Genomic DNA, 15,423 nt, shown 5'->3' with positions numbered 1-15,423 from the left:
TCACCGCTAACCCTGAGCTAACCCTGAATAGTATGCCCAATCACACCGTAACCCAAGCGAGACAGCCGGATTGAAATTAGGGTTAGGGTTTCGACGATGTTCGCGCAGATTTTATGTGTCGTCGTCCTTCTTTCTCTGGTCTCAATGCATGTGATGTTACTGTCGATACATCATCCAGCCATTGCCAATGCATGAACGCGCCATAGAGCCATGTCGTATTTTCTAGAATTATGGCATTATCATATATTATTCTTATCTCGGGACATAGTCTCTATTTCCAATCGATGCCATCGAAAACTTGAGCCAATACTGAGCTTGAGCATATCGCGGAGTTGTTGTACAGCAGTCAGAAATCTCCGCAGCGTAATTACTAACCCTAACCCGGAGTTATGACGGCATAATTATCCATACAGAACATATAAACTCACTAGGTACCTCCAAAAATATATCCTTTCCATCCTTACTCCATCAATTGATTATACAAAGACCTAATAAAACATGACAGAAAAGAAAATCGGCATTTTTCCTGCATCAGGCAGCCTCGGCGGCAGCACCGTCAAGCATCTGGCCTCGCTCATCCCGGCATCCAGCTTGATTCTGATTGCACGCAAACCTGATACTCTGGCCGAGTGTAGTCGACAAGGTGCCGTAGTTCGACGCGCGGATTACGATGAAGACAGTTCACTGAATCGCGTGTTTGATGGTGTTGGAGTTTTGTTTTTGATTTCGTATGCTTCGTGTGAACATGAGCATCGTTCAAAGGTTCATTCGATCTACTGTATATGAATATGATTGTGTTCTAATAGTTTTTTTAGGCACACCGAAAAGCAATCGACGCCGCTCTACGCAGCGGCGTAAAACATATCTTTTACTCCTCTCTCGCCTTTGCCGGAAACCTCACCAAATCCTCCGATGCACTAGTTATGCGCGCCCATCTCGATACAGAGGCATATCTGGAAGAGTTGGGTCGTACCAATGCACCAGATTTCACCTATACCATCATCCGCGAAGGTTTATATCATGAATCATTCCCGATATATACATCCTTCTTCCATCCTCAGGAAGTCATCGATGCTGTTACAGATGACAACATGAAGCGCCGACACCACGGCGGACCCAACGACCGCGGCGAAATCCACGTTAAAATTCCCCACGACGGCTCTGGACCGGGCGTTGCATGGGCAAAACGGGACGAATTGGGTGAGGCAACTGCCAAACTCATCAATTTATACATGCACAATCCTTCCGGGTTCCCATATACGAACAGTACACTACTCCTCTCTGGCCCAAAAGCGCTTACACTAAATGAAGTGATTTCCATATTGGAAAAATTGATACGCGAAAGAACGAATAGTGACATTCGTATCAAGATTAAACAAGTTTCAGTTGATGAGTATGCAAGTCAACCGCATGTTCCGCCATTGTCGACGTATCATGGTGTTGATCTCAGTCGGGAATGGGCTACGGCTTGGGAGGCTATCAGAAAAGGGGAATGTGCGGTTGTGACGCCTGTGTTAAAGGAACTTTTGGGGAGGGAGCCGGAGGATTTTGAGACGACGGTTAGGAACGATTTGAGTAGGCAGTATGCTTCATAGACACTCAATACGGTTCTGTACAAGTGTTTCTACTTCATGAACGAGCTTATTTAATAGCTGCCAACGCTACGGTATTTGACACTACTTCTGATCCAGTTCGATACATACAATCAAGAACAATTATTACAATCCGGATCCGGATTATTCCCCCAAGTCCTAGACGTAACACCATACGCCACTCGAGTCCCCGCTTGTGGCTCAAGTTCTAGAACCACAATCTCATTTGATCCGGTCTTCATAAAACAACCAGGGAGGTAAAGGCTTTGTTGCGGGCCGATGATCCAGTATCGTCCGAGATTGTTGCCGTTGACCCAGACTACTCCCTTGATACCTCCCGGTAAGGTCAGGTAGGTGTCTGATGCACTATCGCTACTAGGGGCGACGAAGCTTCCCTTGTAGAAGACTGGCTGTGAGCCAGAGGGGATGGAAATAGATGAGTTGCTTGTATCAACGGTTGATGGAGGTGTATTCAAAGGATAGGAGTATATCTCCCAGTTGGAAATGACGCTGCCCCCGATAGTCACGTTGCCTACAATACCCTTCCGTTGATCAACTATAGGACTACCGTAGTCGACACGACCCAAATTCTCAACAAGAAGCCATAAAGTATCTCCAGAGGAAAGCTGTACATTGACAGTGGCCGGGTGGCTATAGATTGAGTCAATGACACCTTGCTTTACCCCGTTTTTGTATACAATGACCCGATCTCTCGCATGGTCACCCGATTTGACTGCGCCTGATATAGATGATGTAGCCTGATGCGAATATAGCACGTAGCCAAATGATTGACCCAGCTGCTCCATTGTCTGCGGTAAACTGGAATTAGTCGCTGAAGGGAGTTGATCGAATAACCTTGCTACCGGCTGAAGAGTGGTGGTTGGCATAGACCACATCGTCGGGACTGATGGGACACTGGGGATAGTTCCCGAGGGGACATGGTTCGATATCATATTCCGAATATCGTTATAGATTGGTGTTATTCGTCCACTCTCATCTAGCGGCGCACCGTAATCATAGCTTGTTATAAAAGGGGTCAAATTCCCATAGTTCTCGCCGCCATTTCCATAGCCAAAGCTGGTACCTCCGTGAAACATGTAGATACTAAATGAGTCATTATTGGATAGTATCCAGCTCAAATCATTGATCACCCCATTGATCGCGCCTTGGTTACCTTCATCAGTAGAATACCCACTATGCGGACCCCAGGTATCAAACCAAGTCACATAATATTCCCCATCTAGCAAGGGACCCAAACTTGACTGATCCGTAACATATTGATTTCGAGCCGCAAAACCACCTTGAGGGTTCCCATCGATTTCAGCCAGAATCCCAGGGATCTGGCCCCCAGACAAAGCTCCTTGATTTCCACCATCATTAGTATACAGCGTAACCTGCCAATTCTGCTTAAAAATATTCCCTATCACTTGCGTATAACTATGATCAGAGCCATAGTTCCCATACTCATTCTCCACCTGCACCATAATAATCGGTCCACCCTGCGTAGTCTGCTGATCATGCAATTCCTGCGCCAGACGTTGCATATAACTCGACGCCGCCGTCAAAAACGGCTGATTATTAGCCCTAACAACCATACCGGAAATCTGACTCAACCATGCTGGCATACCACCCCAATCCCTTTCACCACATACATAAGGTCCCGCACGAAGAACGGCTTTGAGACCGACCTCCTGCACAGTTTGGAACCATGTGATGAGGTCGTTGTTACCGGTGAAATCGAAGACGCCCTGGCTGGGTTCGAGGGAGTGCCAGTAGACGTATGAGAAAACTGTGTTTAGGCCCATGGCGCGAGCCATTTGGAGACGTTGACGCCAGTAGGCGCGCGGGATGCGTTGGGGGTCCATTTGGCCGCCGATGATCTGGAAGGGTTGGTTGTTTAGGAGGAAAGATTTGCTGTTGTAGGAGAACGGAATTGCGGATGATGATGATGATGATGATGATGATACAGGGGAAGTTGTAGTGCTGGGAGTGGAAGTGGTGGAAGGGCTTGAAGATGTGCTCTGTCCCTCGATGCATTGAGAATAATACGGGTTTACATAGTTACATGTCCAGCCGGAAACACAGGCTGTTGGACCTGTCCAGCCGGTTCCTCCGCATTGTCCCCATGCGGTTTGCTGAGCCTGGACTGTGGCGATCAAAGTAATAAGTGAAGTAGATAGCTTCATGGTGAAGAAGATGGCCTGTGACCGAGAAGTATAGTCTAGAAAGCTCAAATATTATTACCGTCGAAACCAGTTTTCGGGGACCTCTTTATACTCCTACTTTAAGATCCATGGATGTATAGCAATGGCATACATCGGCAGATCTCTGTCAGTAATTTGCCTCACATCCCAGATATGGATATTGCTTCCAGATTAACACTTCGCATGTATGAATTTCAGGGGCTGGCGAGATACTCCAAATTAGATACTATTCTTCCACAAAAGGGATAAATTGTACTGCGTGCTCGTTGGCACGATACTACCCTGACATTTCTTTCTGCGCTATGACTTGTCCATTGCTAATTATTCCGCATAGTGAAGTATTTAGTATTACGAGGACATAGGAGAGTGTTCAAACACGAGGATTACGACAGGCTCTCCCACCAGTTCACATTGTATACTGCGTGGTCTGATGCAATCAATCTTAGGGTTACCCGAGAATAGAATCATTCAATATTCAAACAGTGGGCTCTTTTGCTGGTAGCCTCAGCTCCGCTAGGACCACTCATGAAGCCTAATACGCTAACAGAAGTGACTATCTCGTTAGTCTATACTTTAGCTTACTGTTGTATCACGAGATTAGAAGCTAACCAATAAATGCCGGCGATCCTTCTGAACCTCGCTTTAAGCATGGTACATGTGGAGTGCATGAGAGGTGTTACTTCCTTTCAATATCTAGATATAGACTCGGTTTGAACCTGGGGTTGCTTCCCCAGACGTTCATTTGCAACGCTAAGATGTAATTGATCCGATACTCCCCTTGACCTTGGGGTAACCGCATATTGAGAAAGACATCCGTATCAAACATCGATATTAACCGAGTTTTTGCCATAAAAAGATGCGATATCACGATGATATAATAATTAAGCGGAAAGATATTGTTAACGGGATATTCTCAAGTACATAACATCCGACTGCTATCTTATATAGTTCTTTAACCGAGTTTCTCGTTAGAATACACATCCATGCAAGAACATATTCATTAAGTATATTGCCATGATGGTAGTAATAAACGAGCTAGATACAAACTTGATTTCATGTGAAGTCTAACTATCATTGAGGTGAACCGCTTTCCATATCAAACGAATTCACCACCGCACTCCCTCCAAGCGATGAAGTGGCATAGTTAAAGATTGCGTAGCGATAGCCCATGAAAAAGTTCCACGCATTATTTAAGACATAAGGTGAACCAATGGTATGGAAAGTCGTGCCATCCGTACTATAGTAAAACGCCGCCGTTCGACCACTGCCAGGGTGAATATCTGCAAAGGCCCGAAGCCAAATCTTGGAAGTACCACTCGGTAAATTAATACCAGCGACTTCGCTACCAGTTGAGGCAGTATTCCAGTTGGAATCCATGGTAAGTCCCTGTACCATGCTCACACGGAGAGTGCCACTGTTATTTATGACGGCAACATAGGCAGATGAGTCGCGGAGCATAGCAAGCCCACTGCGATCTCCGGGTTTCATGTTATTTATTGTGAGTTCAATAGTTGCGTATGATTGGGGTCCGAGAATACGATGCGTCAATGTGTTCCGGGCAGCGTAGAGGTCATTTGTGACTTTGGCAGTTCGTAATGTGAGGCCGTTGTTCACACTGTAATAGTTTGGATCTGGGTTGTGGTTCCATTCCCATTGTGGACCGAGTGAGGTTCCCTGAAAGGTATCTTTGCCTGAGGGAGAAGATAGTGTATGAGGTGTTAAGGGGTATGGATATGAAGTTCCCCAGCCCCCATTCACAGTTGTAATGACAGGGAATCCATCTGAGCCCCAGGTTATCGGGGCTAGAACAGGTACGCGTCCTCCGGGATAGCTGTCAACAAAGGCCATATAGTACCAGTCGCCATTCGGGGTATCAACGATTCCTCCCTTGAAGGTGTTAGTGAGTCATTCGGGAATCCGATATCCATGGTACATACCTGATGAGGAATCCCTCCTCCGGAGATAGGAGTTGCAATATTATTCAGTAGCTGTTTCTGGGTGTATGGACCCCAAGGACTGCTGGATTTAAGGACATATTCAGCGTTGGCAGGCTGATCATTAAGGATGTAGTATTGTCCATTTCTCTTGTAGAAACGTGATCCCTCAATACTAAAACTCGATTTGAACACTTGCTGTGTCTTAACCTGACTAAGACCGTCGGACGAAAGCTGAGCAACCGATATCTGCGTCGAACCATAAGCCACATACATCGTATCATCATCATCAATGAGCAAGCTGCAGTCGTAGTAGCATGTGTCGATTACACCACTTTGTTTCCATGGACCTGTCGCAGAAGGAGACGTGAACACATATGTTGTGGAAAATTGGATACAGCCGATCCAATACCACATTCCGTTGCTCTTGCGATATCTCAACGTCGATGCCCATATACCTTTGACGTATGCCTGGCCTCCATCTAAGTTATAGATGTTACCCCAGTCGAGGTTTGGGACTGAATGGCCAATAAACTCCCAGTTTACTAGGTCATAGGAGTGAAGAATGGGTGCTCCAGGGGAATAATGCATGGTTGATGCGGAGTAGTAAAAGGTGTCGTTCACGCGAAAAATGTCCACATCAGCTAGATCCTCCCAGAGGACTGGCTGATTGAAATTAGTGGCTAATGCGGTGGCCGCGAGCCACAGCGTGGGAAGGATTCTCATGATAAAAAATGATGCTATTCTGTGGTCGATGATAATGAAAATCCTATCCAGGAGTATCGGTCATTTTATAGTTCTGTGCACATCTGTGACCTAGCCTCCAGTCTTCTACTCGCCAATCGTTTCATTCCAGACCAAATTGGATCTAGAGCCTTATTTCTGCAGCGGGAAGTAATAATATCCTAGATTCCCTTAGAAGACTCGTGGAATGAACTCGCCTAAAACAAGGCTTAATTGTTTCGGAAAAATGCTGCTGTGGAAGAAGCGATCTGGTGACAATTTGTGGGTCTTTATTTAATATTGTTTCATCTAGAAAAGAGTGGAATTTAGGTCTTGGGGCATGATCGTTGGGCTATTCTCCTGTAAATACCCGATAACGACACCATGTTTCATTTCGGCAGTTACTTCTTCTCGTCCGCCGAAAACCGCATTCTCCTGTTCGTGGATAATCCATGATCCATTTGTTTCAATTGATCGACAGGTGGCGTGACTAAGGATGTTAAAACTACCTATCATAGATGAAGTAGCTCCGCTTCCCCAGGTGTATGCAGCTCTCAGCTCCATGATCTTCTTTATTCAGGGGATAGGACAGGGCGTTAAGCTAAGAATGGTGAAAGATGTATTTTCGCAAGGTAATTGTCAGAGCTCAAATATCTAGAACACGACGATCTACGAGGATAATTCCCCCAACCTCCGACGAGATGCACTTGGCATGCATAGTATACAGGCTAAACATGGGGAAACGATGAATACACCCGACGCCGCTATGGAGCGGTTTTTATCCGATGTTTCTCTGCTTTCTTGCCTAAATTGGAGAGGTATGAATAGGTAAACCCCAGGTTTGAATTAACCGAATTCTGGGGTAACTGGGTTGTTCTGATGACTTGATATGCCGCGCGGAGGGGGGGCGTGTCTTCAACAGATGAAGACTATGATGTTCTCAGTATTTAGAATACAGGACAGCAATGGATCCTTCGTTGAAAGTTGCTGATGGTAAGCGTGAACATCATCCAACATTCCGTTTATGATCATGGGCCTACAAGGCTTCATCTTTTCCTTTCTGTCGCTGGCCCTTCTGGTCAGCGGCCAATATGATGGATCTCGATACGCATGGTATACTTCTGCTGCCACCGATTTTAACTCTGCCTTGCCGGTGGGCAATGGCCGGTTGGGAGGCTTGATGTATTGCACTCCTACAGAGAGAGTTTCCTTGAATGAAAACTCCATCTGGAGCGGCCCCTTCTTGAACCGTCTCAACCCAAATGCCAAGTCAGTTTTGACTGAAGTTCGCTCTATGCTCGAGTCAGGAAACATCACCGGAGCTGGCCAAGTCGCTCTGCCGAATATGGCTGGAAACCCAAATTCGCCGCAACATTACACGCCGCTAGGCCAGCTCAATCTCGATTTCGGTCATAGTAGCCAAGGATCGCTGAACCGGTGGCTTGATACATATCAAGGGAACTCTGGCTGTAGTTACATCTACAATGGCGTTAACTACACGTAAGCATACCCAGTAATCTAACGACATTATACTTACTAGTCTCATAGACGAGAGATTATTGCCAATTATCCTACCGGAGTCTTAGCTATGCGGCTTCAGGCTAGCCAGGCAGGTCAACTAAATATAAAGATCTCCTTATCACGATTACAAAACGTTATCAGCAACACTGCTTCCACAAGCGGAGGTGCCAACTCCATCGTCATGAAGGGAAACAGTGGAGGGTCCAACCCTTACTTTGCCGCAGAGGCCCAAGTTATCGCCTCTGGAGGTAAGTACAATTCTTCATATTAGACAGAAATTCAAACCAATATTACCCCAGGATCGGTCTCTGCCTCTGGGTCTACCTTGTCGGTTAGCGGAGCAACGACTGTAGACATTTTTTTCGACGCTGAAGCTTCTTATCGGTACAGCACTGAAGCAGCTGCCGAAACAGAATTGACAAGAAAACTGAGCAGTGCGACTAGTCAAGGTTACCAGGCATTGCGAACAGCTGCCATTGCAGATAATACAGCCTTGGTCGGCCGCGTTTCTCTTAACCTGGGTAGTTCTAGTGGCTCAGCTGCCAACCAACCTACGGATAAACGACTGTCGAACTACAAAAGCAACCCTGGAAATGACGTTCAGCTCGTCACACTCATGTACAATATGGGCAGACACTTATTAGTAGCTTCATCCAGAGACACCGGCCCTCTTTCATTACCAGCTAACCTCCAAGGAATATGGAATGAAGACTTCAACCCTGCATGGGGCAGCAAGTATACGATTAACATAAATCTGGAGATGAACTATTGGCACGCAGAGACGACAAACCTGGCAGAGACCACGAAGCCCTTCTGGGATCTCCTTGCAGTGGCAAAAACTCGAGGAGAACTTGCAGCCTCGTCCATGTATGGGTGCAGCGGGTTTGTCTTGCACCACAACATTGATTGTTGGGGAGACCCTGCGCCGGTTGACTATGGAACTCCATACACTATTTGGCCGTTGGGCGGAGTATGGCTCTCAACTCATTTAATGGAGCATTACAGATTCACGGGAAACAAGACTTTCCTTCAGGAGACTGCTTGGCCGATCTTACAGAGCGCTGCTGATTTCTGTTTTTGTTATACTTTCTTATGGAACGGCTATTATACGACCGGCCCGTCCTTGTCGCCTGAGAACTCTTTCATAGTCCCGTCGAATGAGAGTAAAGCAGGCAATGCAGAAGGTATTGATATTTCGCCGACGATGGATAACTCCCTACTCTACCAGCTTTTCAGTGATGTGATTGAAGCTTGTCAGATCCTTGGGTTGACATCCAGCGAATGCAGCAACGCAAAGAATTACCTTTCCAAGATTAAACCGCCTCAGACTGGCTCGTACGGACAGATACTTGAATGGCGCCAGGAATATGGCGAAACAGAACCCGGCATGCGCCATCTTTCACCTCTCTTTGGCCTCTACCCCGGATCACAGATGACTCCTACCGTCTCCTCCTCACTAGCAAGCGCAGCTGGAATCCTGCTTGACCATCGTATAAAATACGGTAGTGGCGACACGGGCTGGTCACGCGCCTGGGTCATTGCCTGCTATGCGCGTCTCTTTAATGGCAACTCGGCGTGGAACAGCGTGCAGACCTATCTACAAACCTTCCCTCTAACAAACTTGTTTAACAGCAATAATGGCCCACCCATGCAAATCGACGGAAATTTCGGTTTCACTGCTGGTGTTACAGAGTTGTTCCTCCAATCTCATGCCAACCTCGTTCATATTCTGCCAGCTCTTCCATCGTCAGTCCCTACTGGTAGCGTTACTGGTCTCGTTGCACGCGGCGGGTTTAAGGTCGACATCCATTGGTCAAACGGTGTTCTTGGATCTGCAACTATCACGTCTAACTTGGGTAGTACTCTTGCGCTAAGAGTGGCTAACGGAAGCTCCTTCCAGGTTAACGGCCAGACATATTCAGGAGCGATTGGTACCAAAGCTGGAGGGGTTTACAATGTTATTTTACAGTAGGCGCTAGGAGCGGTAGGGCAGCTACATGTAATATATACAGTAGCATACAGAAGCACATTCCATTCTGTCCAGGCCAAGCGAGTAGACCATGATAATATTATATGCTCGGGGGTTGAGAGACTCAATTGGTGATGCTTCCGAGCTCCTTAAAATCTAAAACCTTTTCGAAGATCTAGATTCATGAACAACTTTCCTCCCATTTGCGTAAATACTCTCTATCTTCCTTCATCAGATTTCTGCTTTATCCGAAGCTTATCATAGCAAACAACCGCCTCTAACAATGCTTGCGTTCCAATAGCACTATATGTACATTAGCCCTACAATTCTACCACGATGCCTGAGAAACAACATACCAATCTTCTGGAGAACAATACTCCTCCGGATGATGACTTACTCCATCCCGGCAGGGCACAAAAATCATTGTTGTAGGGCATCGTCGACTTGTATATACACTATCATGGCCAGCACCGCTAGTGATATCCATATACTTGTCTGGACCAACAAGCCCATGAGCTACAGTCCTCACGGCATTTATACAATCTTCATCGAAACGGACAGCTTTAGAATCGGTATCAATTTGCCAGGTGAAGGAAACCCCTTTACCGTCTTGTGATGCGATCTTGCTGAATGATTCGAGGCATTCGGCCTGAACCGTATCAACGATGCTGTCATTTGGATGGCGAAGATCAAGAGTGAACGTCAATTCCGAAGCGATAGTATTTGTAGATGCGTTGGAAGGAATCTTGAATATTCCCGTTGAAGCCAGTGCCCCATGTCGTTGTGCAATCTCGTTTGAGGCTGCAATCATCCTCGAAGCTGCGAGAAGCGGATCCCTGCGTGCGCTCAACGGCGTTGTGCCTGTATGCGCGTCGCGGCCAGTGACAGTAAAACTTAACCATCTATATGCCTGAGAACCTTGTACTACGCCTATGGACCGTTGACTTTCTAGTAGGATCGGGCCTTGTTCAATGTGTAATTCGAAATGGGCTCCAAGGGGGTATCCGCCGGATTGAGGGTCGTGGGAACAGGCGATGTCGCCTAGGTATCCGTGCCGCTCAAGTTCTGACTTTAAGGTGATATCTGGATTGTGAATGTCGCGGAGGTTCCATGCTTCCTGTAAGGGGATTTGACCTGCCCAGACACCCGATGAAGCCATTGATTTTGGAAACCTTGCTCCTTCCTCACTATTTCACATATCAGGACATGAATACATCGGGAGAATGCAAGGAGTAAACATACTTCGTCCAATTAATCAAACCAACATCAAATTCCGTCTGATACCCATTCTCCTTCATCGTCTTCAACACTTCTAGTGCGGCCATAATACCTAAAATCCCATCGTATCGGCCACCACGAGGCTGAGTATCCAAATGACTTCCCATAGCAGTCATAGGCACCGGTGAGTTCAATCGACCCTTTTGCCTAGCGAACATGTTGCCCATTTGATCTATGTGAAGTATACAGCCCAGGTTTTGGACTTGGTCACTTAACCAGCCTCGAACAGTTGCGTCGGCATCGGTGAGAGTGAGGCGAGCCATGCCTGTGTCAGTGGGGTTGCTATAGATATATTCAGTAGATATGCACTCATTTCGGGCTTGAGTTACCTACTCGCCATATCTGTGAGCTGCGCCCCATTCGCATGTCTCATGTAGTGTTTTCCATAGCCGCTTGGAATTGATCTTGAGACCGGATAGTTGGGTTTGTGGAGTGGATGTTGATGCTAGACGTCTTGCTGTGAAGTTGCTGGTAACGTTGGGAGTAGTACTTTTAGCTGCCTTAGCAAGTAGCGCCATCTTTTATAGTAGAAGAAGGTAGTATTTGGGGAATTTAAGATGTTCTACTAGTAAAATTGAATTGCAACATTCAGATGTCGAGTTTGAAATGGTTTCAGTGTGATGCGCCTTCTCAAAACGTTCGATAAGAGTTTACTCCACATTGACAAGCTTCGTGCTTCAACCTGGCAACCATAACATTGTTTGGAATGTAATACATTGTATCCCAAGTAAAATCCAGTAACATTTCGTTTACAATGCCGTATCTTGTCGTCTAGTTAGGCCGGTAAGAGCGAAAATGGTTGTTCTCTTCGGGGTTAGGGTTAACAACGGCCTGACATACCGGGGGTTTGCTACTCAGCCCGGATTTCTTGAAGTCATGATCATCGAATTAGAATTCGGCTGTTGACTATACTTTTCGTTCCCGATGACTGCTTTGTACGTAAAACTTAACTTAATATTCCCTGTTTACTAACTGTCTCGCGTGCTAACCATGTGCTCTAGTCTTCCATTTTGTATGATCCGGCCATGTTAGCCGGGACTTCGTATACCAGAGTTCCAGAGTTTACATCACAACCTCCAGGGCTGAAGACTCGAGAGATTTCCCCGGCTATTCTATCATTGGAGAAATGGAAGATGATAAAAACACATGACTGCAATGTCAGTTTCTTGGCGCATTAGGTATATTGACTCGGCTATTATATGCAAACGGCTGTTGTAACCCTTCCATTTAGCCGGCAAAAGACGTAGTGCACAACTACCGTAACATCTTGCTGACTCACCCCCTACTTTCCCCATGGGGACGAATCAAGACTAGACATTTCGGGTTCTGATATTCTGACAGAAAAGGACGGAATCTATATGGCGCGGGGAGCCCACATCAACCAATGGCTATAGCCTCGGAAGAAAAAGGCTATGAGAGACAAGTCTGTATTCAGGCTAAATAGAGCTTCCTCCACAATTTGGATGCGCTGATCTTGCTTCTTTCTGCTGTTGGTGCCGTGTTCACGCGTGCCTGTTTCCTTGCACAGACTTAGGCTGCAGATGAGCTTGTTTGGTGGATTTCTCGATACGAGGCCATGGCATTTCTCGAATGGTCAGGGTGCTCAGACCGTTAATGTATAGTATCCCCGGATAAGTCAAGTATTGGCCGGGAAAATTGCTCTTCTCTTGATTAGTAGTCATAATGCCGATGCCATATACCTAGTACGTATAAATAGAAGGTCTCGTCCTGAGCTGTGTCATCTGATGCGTGAAACTTTCTCGAACAGAGGGAAGAAAAAGCTAAAGGGCTATTGAGACTTGGTAAGCTTTTATACCCACCCTTTCTCACTTTGTATTCTCAGTGATCGTCAAGCCAAACTTTGCATACTAACTGATACAAGACAAGGTTAATCATCAACATGCCTCTTGCTATTACTTCACAGACCGACGATGTCGCTCTCAAGCGACGCATGGCCCTTGCCGGCTCGACTGGGCCGCTGGCTGCCTTTCACAATCTACGTGTCGTGGGAATCGCCATGTTTGCCTGTTTAGGTGGATTGCTGTATGGTTACAACCAGGGTGTTTTTAGCGGTACGTTCGAAATTTTACCTTTGATTTATCTCACCGGCTCACTTGCTGACTTCGTGAAGGCCTCTTGACCATGAAAGCTTTCGAACATCATATGGGCGAATATACTACTAACAGCACGAAGAAGGGTTGGTTGACTTCAATTTTGGAGTTGGGTGCTTGGTTCGGAACGCTTTATTCAGGTTTCCTGGCTGAGGTGCTCAGCCGCAAGTATGCTATTCTGATCAATACTGGTATTTTCATCGTGGGTGTTGTCATTCAGTGCACTGCCATCACTTCATCTGGCGCGAAATCTATTTTGGCCGGTCGTTTTATTACCGGTATGGGTGTTGGTTCGTTGTCGTGAGTATTCCGTCTTGCTCTTGGGTCTATCTACATAGGATTGAAGCTAACATGTTTTCTAAAGGATGATTGTGCCTATGTGTAGGAAGATTCAATTCTCTTCGTTTTGTCCCAACTAATGTTGAAATAGACAACGCCGAATGTGCTCCTCCCGAAATCCGCGGTTTGCTAGTCGGTCTACAACAATTCTCCATCGAGTTTGGTATCCTTATCTCTTTTTGGATTGACTACGGTACAAACTATATTGGAGGAACAGGCGATTCGCAAAGTGATGCAGCCTGGTTGGTGCCTCTTTGCCTGCAGCTTGCACCCGCCCTCATCCTCTTCGTTGGTATGCTCTTCATGCCCTTCTCTCCTCGATGGCTTGTACACCACGGTCGCGAAGATGAAGCTCGCCGCGTCATTGCCATGCTTCACGGCGGTAGCGGCACGTCGGACCACATGGATGAAGTGATTGAGCTTGAATTCCTCGAAATTAAGGCCCAGTCAATGTTCGAGAAGCGTTCTACTGCAGAGAAATTCCCTCACTTGAAGGAACAGACTGCCTGGAATACCTTCAAACTGCAATTCGTTGCCATCGGCTCCTTGTTCAAGACTATGCCCATGTTCCGTCGTGTCATTGTTGCTACTGTGACTATGTTCTTCCAGCAGTGGACTGGTATCAATGCGGTGTTGTACTATGCGCCAAGTATCTTTGGTGCGTTGGGAATGTCGAGTAACACGACATCTCTGCTGGCCACTGGTGTCGTCGGTATCGGTATGTAACTATTACTCACTTGAGAATACAGAAAGCTAACAGATTCAGTCATGTTCTTAACCACCATCCCAATGATGGTCTACGTTGACCGAGTCGGCCGGAAGCCAGTGCTCATCGCCGGTGCCATTGCAATGGGTATCAACCATCTAATCATCGCCATCATCTTCGCCAAGAATCAATATCAATGGCCAACACACCACGCCGCCGGTTGGGCTGCTATCGTCATGGTCTGGCTCTTCGCAGGAAACTTTGGCTGGTCTTGGGGTCCATGTGCCTGGATCATCGTCGCCGAGGTTTGGCCACTAAGTGCCAGACCTTATGGAATTGCATTAGGTGCTAGTTCCAACTGGATGAATAACTTCATCGTTGGACAAGTAACCCCGGACATGATCACTGGTATGAAATACGGTACCTTCATCTTCTTTGGATTGATGACTCTCTTGGGTTCCGTATTCGTTTGGCTGTTTGTCCCTGAGACTAAGCAGTTGACCCTTGAGGAGATGGATGTTATCTTTGGTAGCCAGGGTGTGGCTGCTTCGGATAAGGAAAGAATGGATCAGATCCGTCGTGAGTTGGGGTTGGTGGATAGAGCGGCTAGTGACGATTTCCAGACTACTGAAGTCAAGGAGAATGATGTCAAGGCCGAGTAGATGCTCTTGTGCCTCTGAATCGTCTAACGTTGATGTATGTATGGGGATGGTCTTCCCAGGCGCAAGAACAGTCCCCCCTTGATCATAATGTATTTTTGGCTCCAGTTTGTACAATGAGCTATGACACTGAGTATTCCCAAGCATATACCCAATGCCTAACGTATCGATTTTATCAATCTAATAATTAATGGATTTCTTCACATAATTCCTCCTTTGAATAAGCAGCCGGTGTCACCCCTCCCTGTAAGACTCCAGAAATGTTGACGATGAGTAGCCATGACTATATCTATATCAAGAAAAATAGGAAGCCGACACGAGATATGAATCCTACATGAAGTCCAGACTGTTTAACAAGCGTAGTCAGGAATTTATTTCGGTAAACGA

General features: G+C 46.4%; 6 protein-coding genes across 6 annotated transcripts, besides 1 other annotated feature; 3 read left to right on the top strand and 3 right to left on the bottom strand.

The window, feature by feature from the left end:
- Positions 1-462: 462 nt before the first annotated feature.
- On the top strand, positions 463-1,669 carry TSTA_105540 (NmrA-like family protein). The gene is made up of 2 exons (XM_002486536.1): positions 463-762; positions 816-1,669. Exons 1-2 carry the CDS (start codon positions 499-501, stop codon positions 1,593-1,595), a joined length of 1,044 nt encoding a protein of 347 aa, XP_002486581.1. The 5' UTR covers positions 463-498; the 3' UTR covers positions 1,596-1,669.
- A 36-nt stretch (positions 1,670-1,705) lies between these two features.
- TSTA_105530 (beta-calactosidase, putative) lies at positions 1,706-3,778 on the bottom strand (the record flags this gene model as incomplete). The annotated part of the gene is made up of 2 exons (XM_002486535.1): positions 1,706-3,163; positions 3,245-3,778. 2 exons carry the CDS (start codon positions 3,776-3,778, stop codon positions 1,706-1,708), a joined length of 1,992 nt encoding a protein of 663 aa, XP_002486580.1.
- Positions 3,531-3,557: a microsatellite.
- A 999-nt stretch (positions 3,779-4,777) lies between the features above and the next one.
- TSTA_105520 (xylosidase/glycosyl hydrolase, putative) lies at positions 4,778-6,456 on the bottom strand (the record flags this gene model as incomplete). Its single annotated transcript, XM_002486534.1, has 2 exons — positions 4,778-5,683; positions 5,734-6,456. 2 exons carry the CDS (start codon positions 6,454-6,456, stop codon positions 4,868-4,870), a joined length of 1,539 nt encoding a protein of 512 aa, XP_002486579.1. The 3' UTR covers positions 4,778-4,867.
- A 1,027-nt stretch (positions 6,457-7,483) lies between these two features.
- Positions 7,484-9,946, top strand: TSTA_105510 (uncharacterized protein; the record flags this gene model as incomplete). Its single annotated transcript, XM_002486533.1, has 3 exons — positions 7,484-7,953; positions 8,002-8,222; positions 8,274-9,946. 3 exons carry the CDS (start codon positions 7,484-7,486, stop codon positions 9,944-9,946), a joined length of 2,364 nt encoding a protein of 787 aa, XP_002486578.1.
- Positions 9,947-10,161: 215 nt separating this feature from the next.
- TSTA_105500 (beta-alanine synthase, putative) lies at positions 10,162-11,785 on the bottom strand (the record flags this gene model as incomplete). Its single annotated transcript, XM_002486532.1, has 4 exons — positions 11,555-11,785; positions 11,186-11,503; positions 10,300-11,130; positions 10,162-10,246 (listed from the first exon to the last, which is right to left on the bottom strand). The coding sequence occupies exons 1-4, from the start codon at positions 11,737-11,739 to the stop codon at positions 10,162-10,164; spliced, it is 1,419 nt and encodes a 472-aa protein (XP_002486577.1). The 5' UTR covers positions 11,740-11,785.
- Positions 11,786-13,696: 1,911 nt separating this feature from the next.
- TSTA_105490 (MFS sugar transporter, putative) lies at positions 13,697-15,238 on the top strand (the record flags this gene model as incomplete). Its single annotated transcript, XM_002486531.1, has 3 exons — positions 13,697-13,713; positions 13,763-14,389; positions 14,438-15,238. Coding segments are annotated over 3 exons (1,246 nt in total), but the record flags the coding sequence as incomplete, so codon positions are not given.
- Positions 15,239-15,423: the final 185 nt, after the last annotated feature.

The sequence above is a fragment of the Talaromyces stipitatus genome, genomic scaffold, assembly GCF_000003125.1.
Source record: "Talaromyces stipitatus ATCC 10500 scf_1105507295511 genomic scaffold, whole genome shotgun sequence".
NCBI classification, from domain to species: Eukaryota; Fungi; Ascomycota; class Eurotiomycetes; order Eurotiales; family Trichocomaceae; genus Talaromyces; species Talaromyces stipitatus.
The sequence above is the reverse complement of the archived record's forward strand: the minus strand, read 5'-3'. Positions and strand labels throughout refer to the sequence as shown.

Excerpts from the sequence above, each read along its gene's own strand:
- TSTA_105540 (XM_002486536.1), top strand. The coding sequence starts at position 499 with ATGACAGAAAAGAAAATCGGCATTTTTCCTGCATCAGGCAGCCTCGGC. Across the intron at positions 763-815 it reads AACATGAGCATCGTTCAAAG|GCACACCGAAAAGCAATCGA; the intron begins GTTCATTCGATC and ends TAGTTTTTTTAG.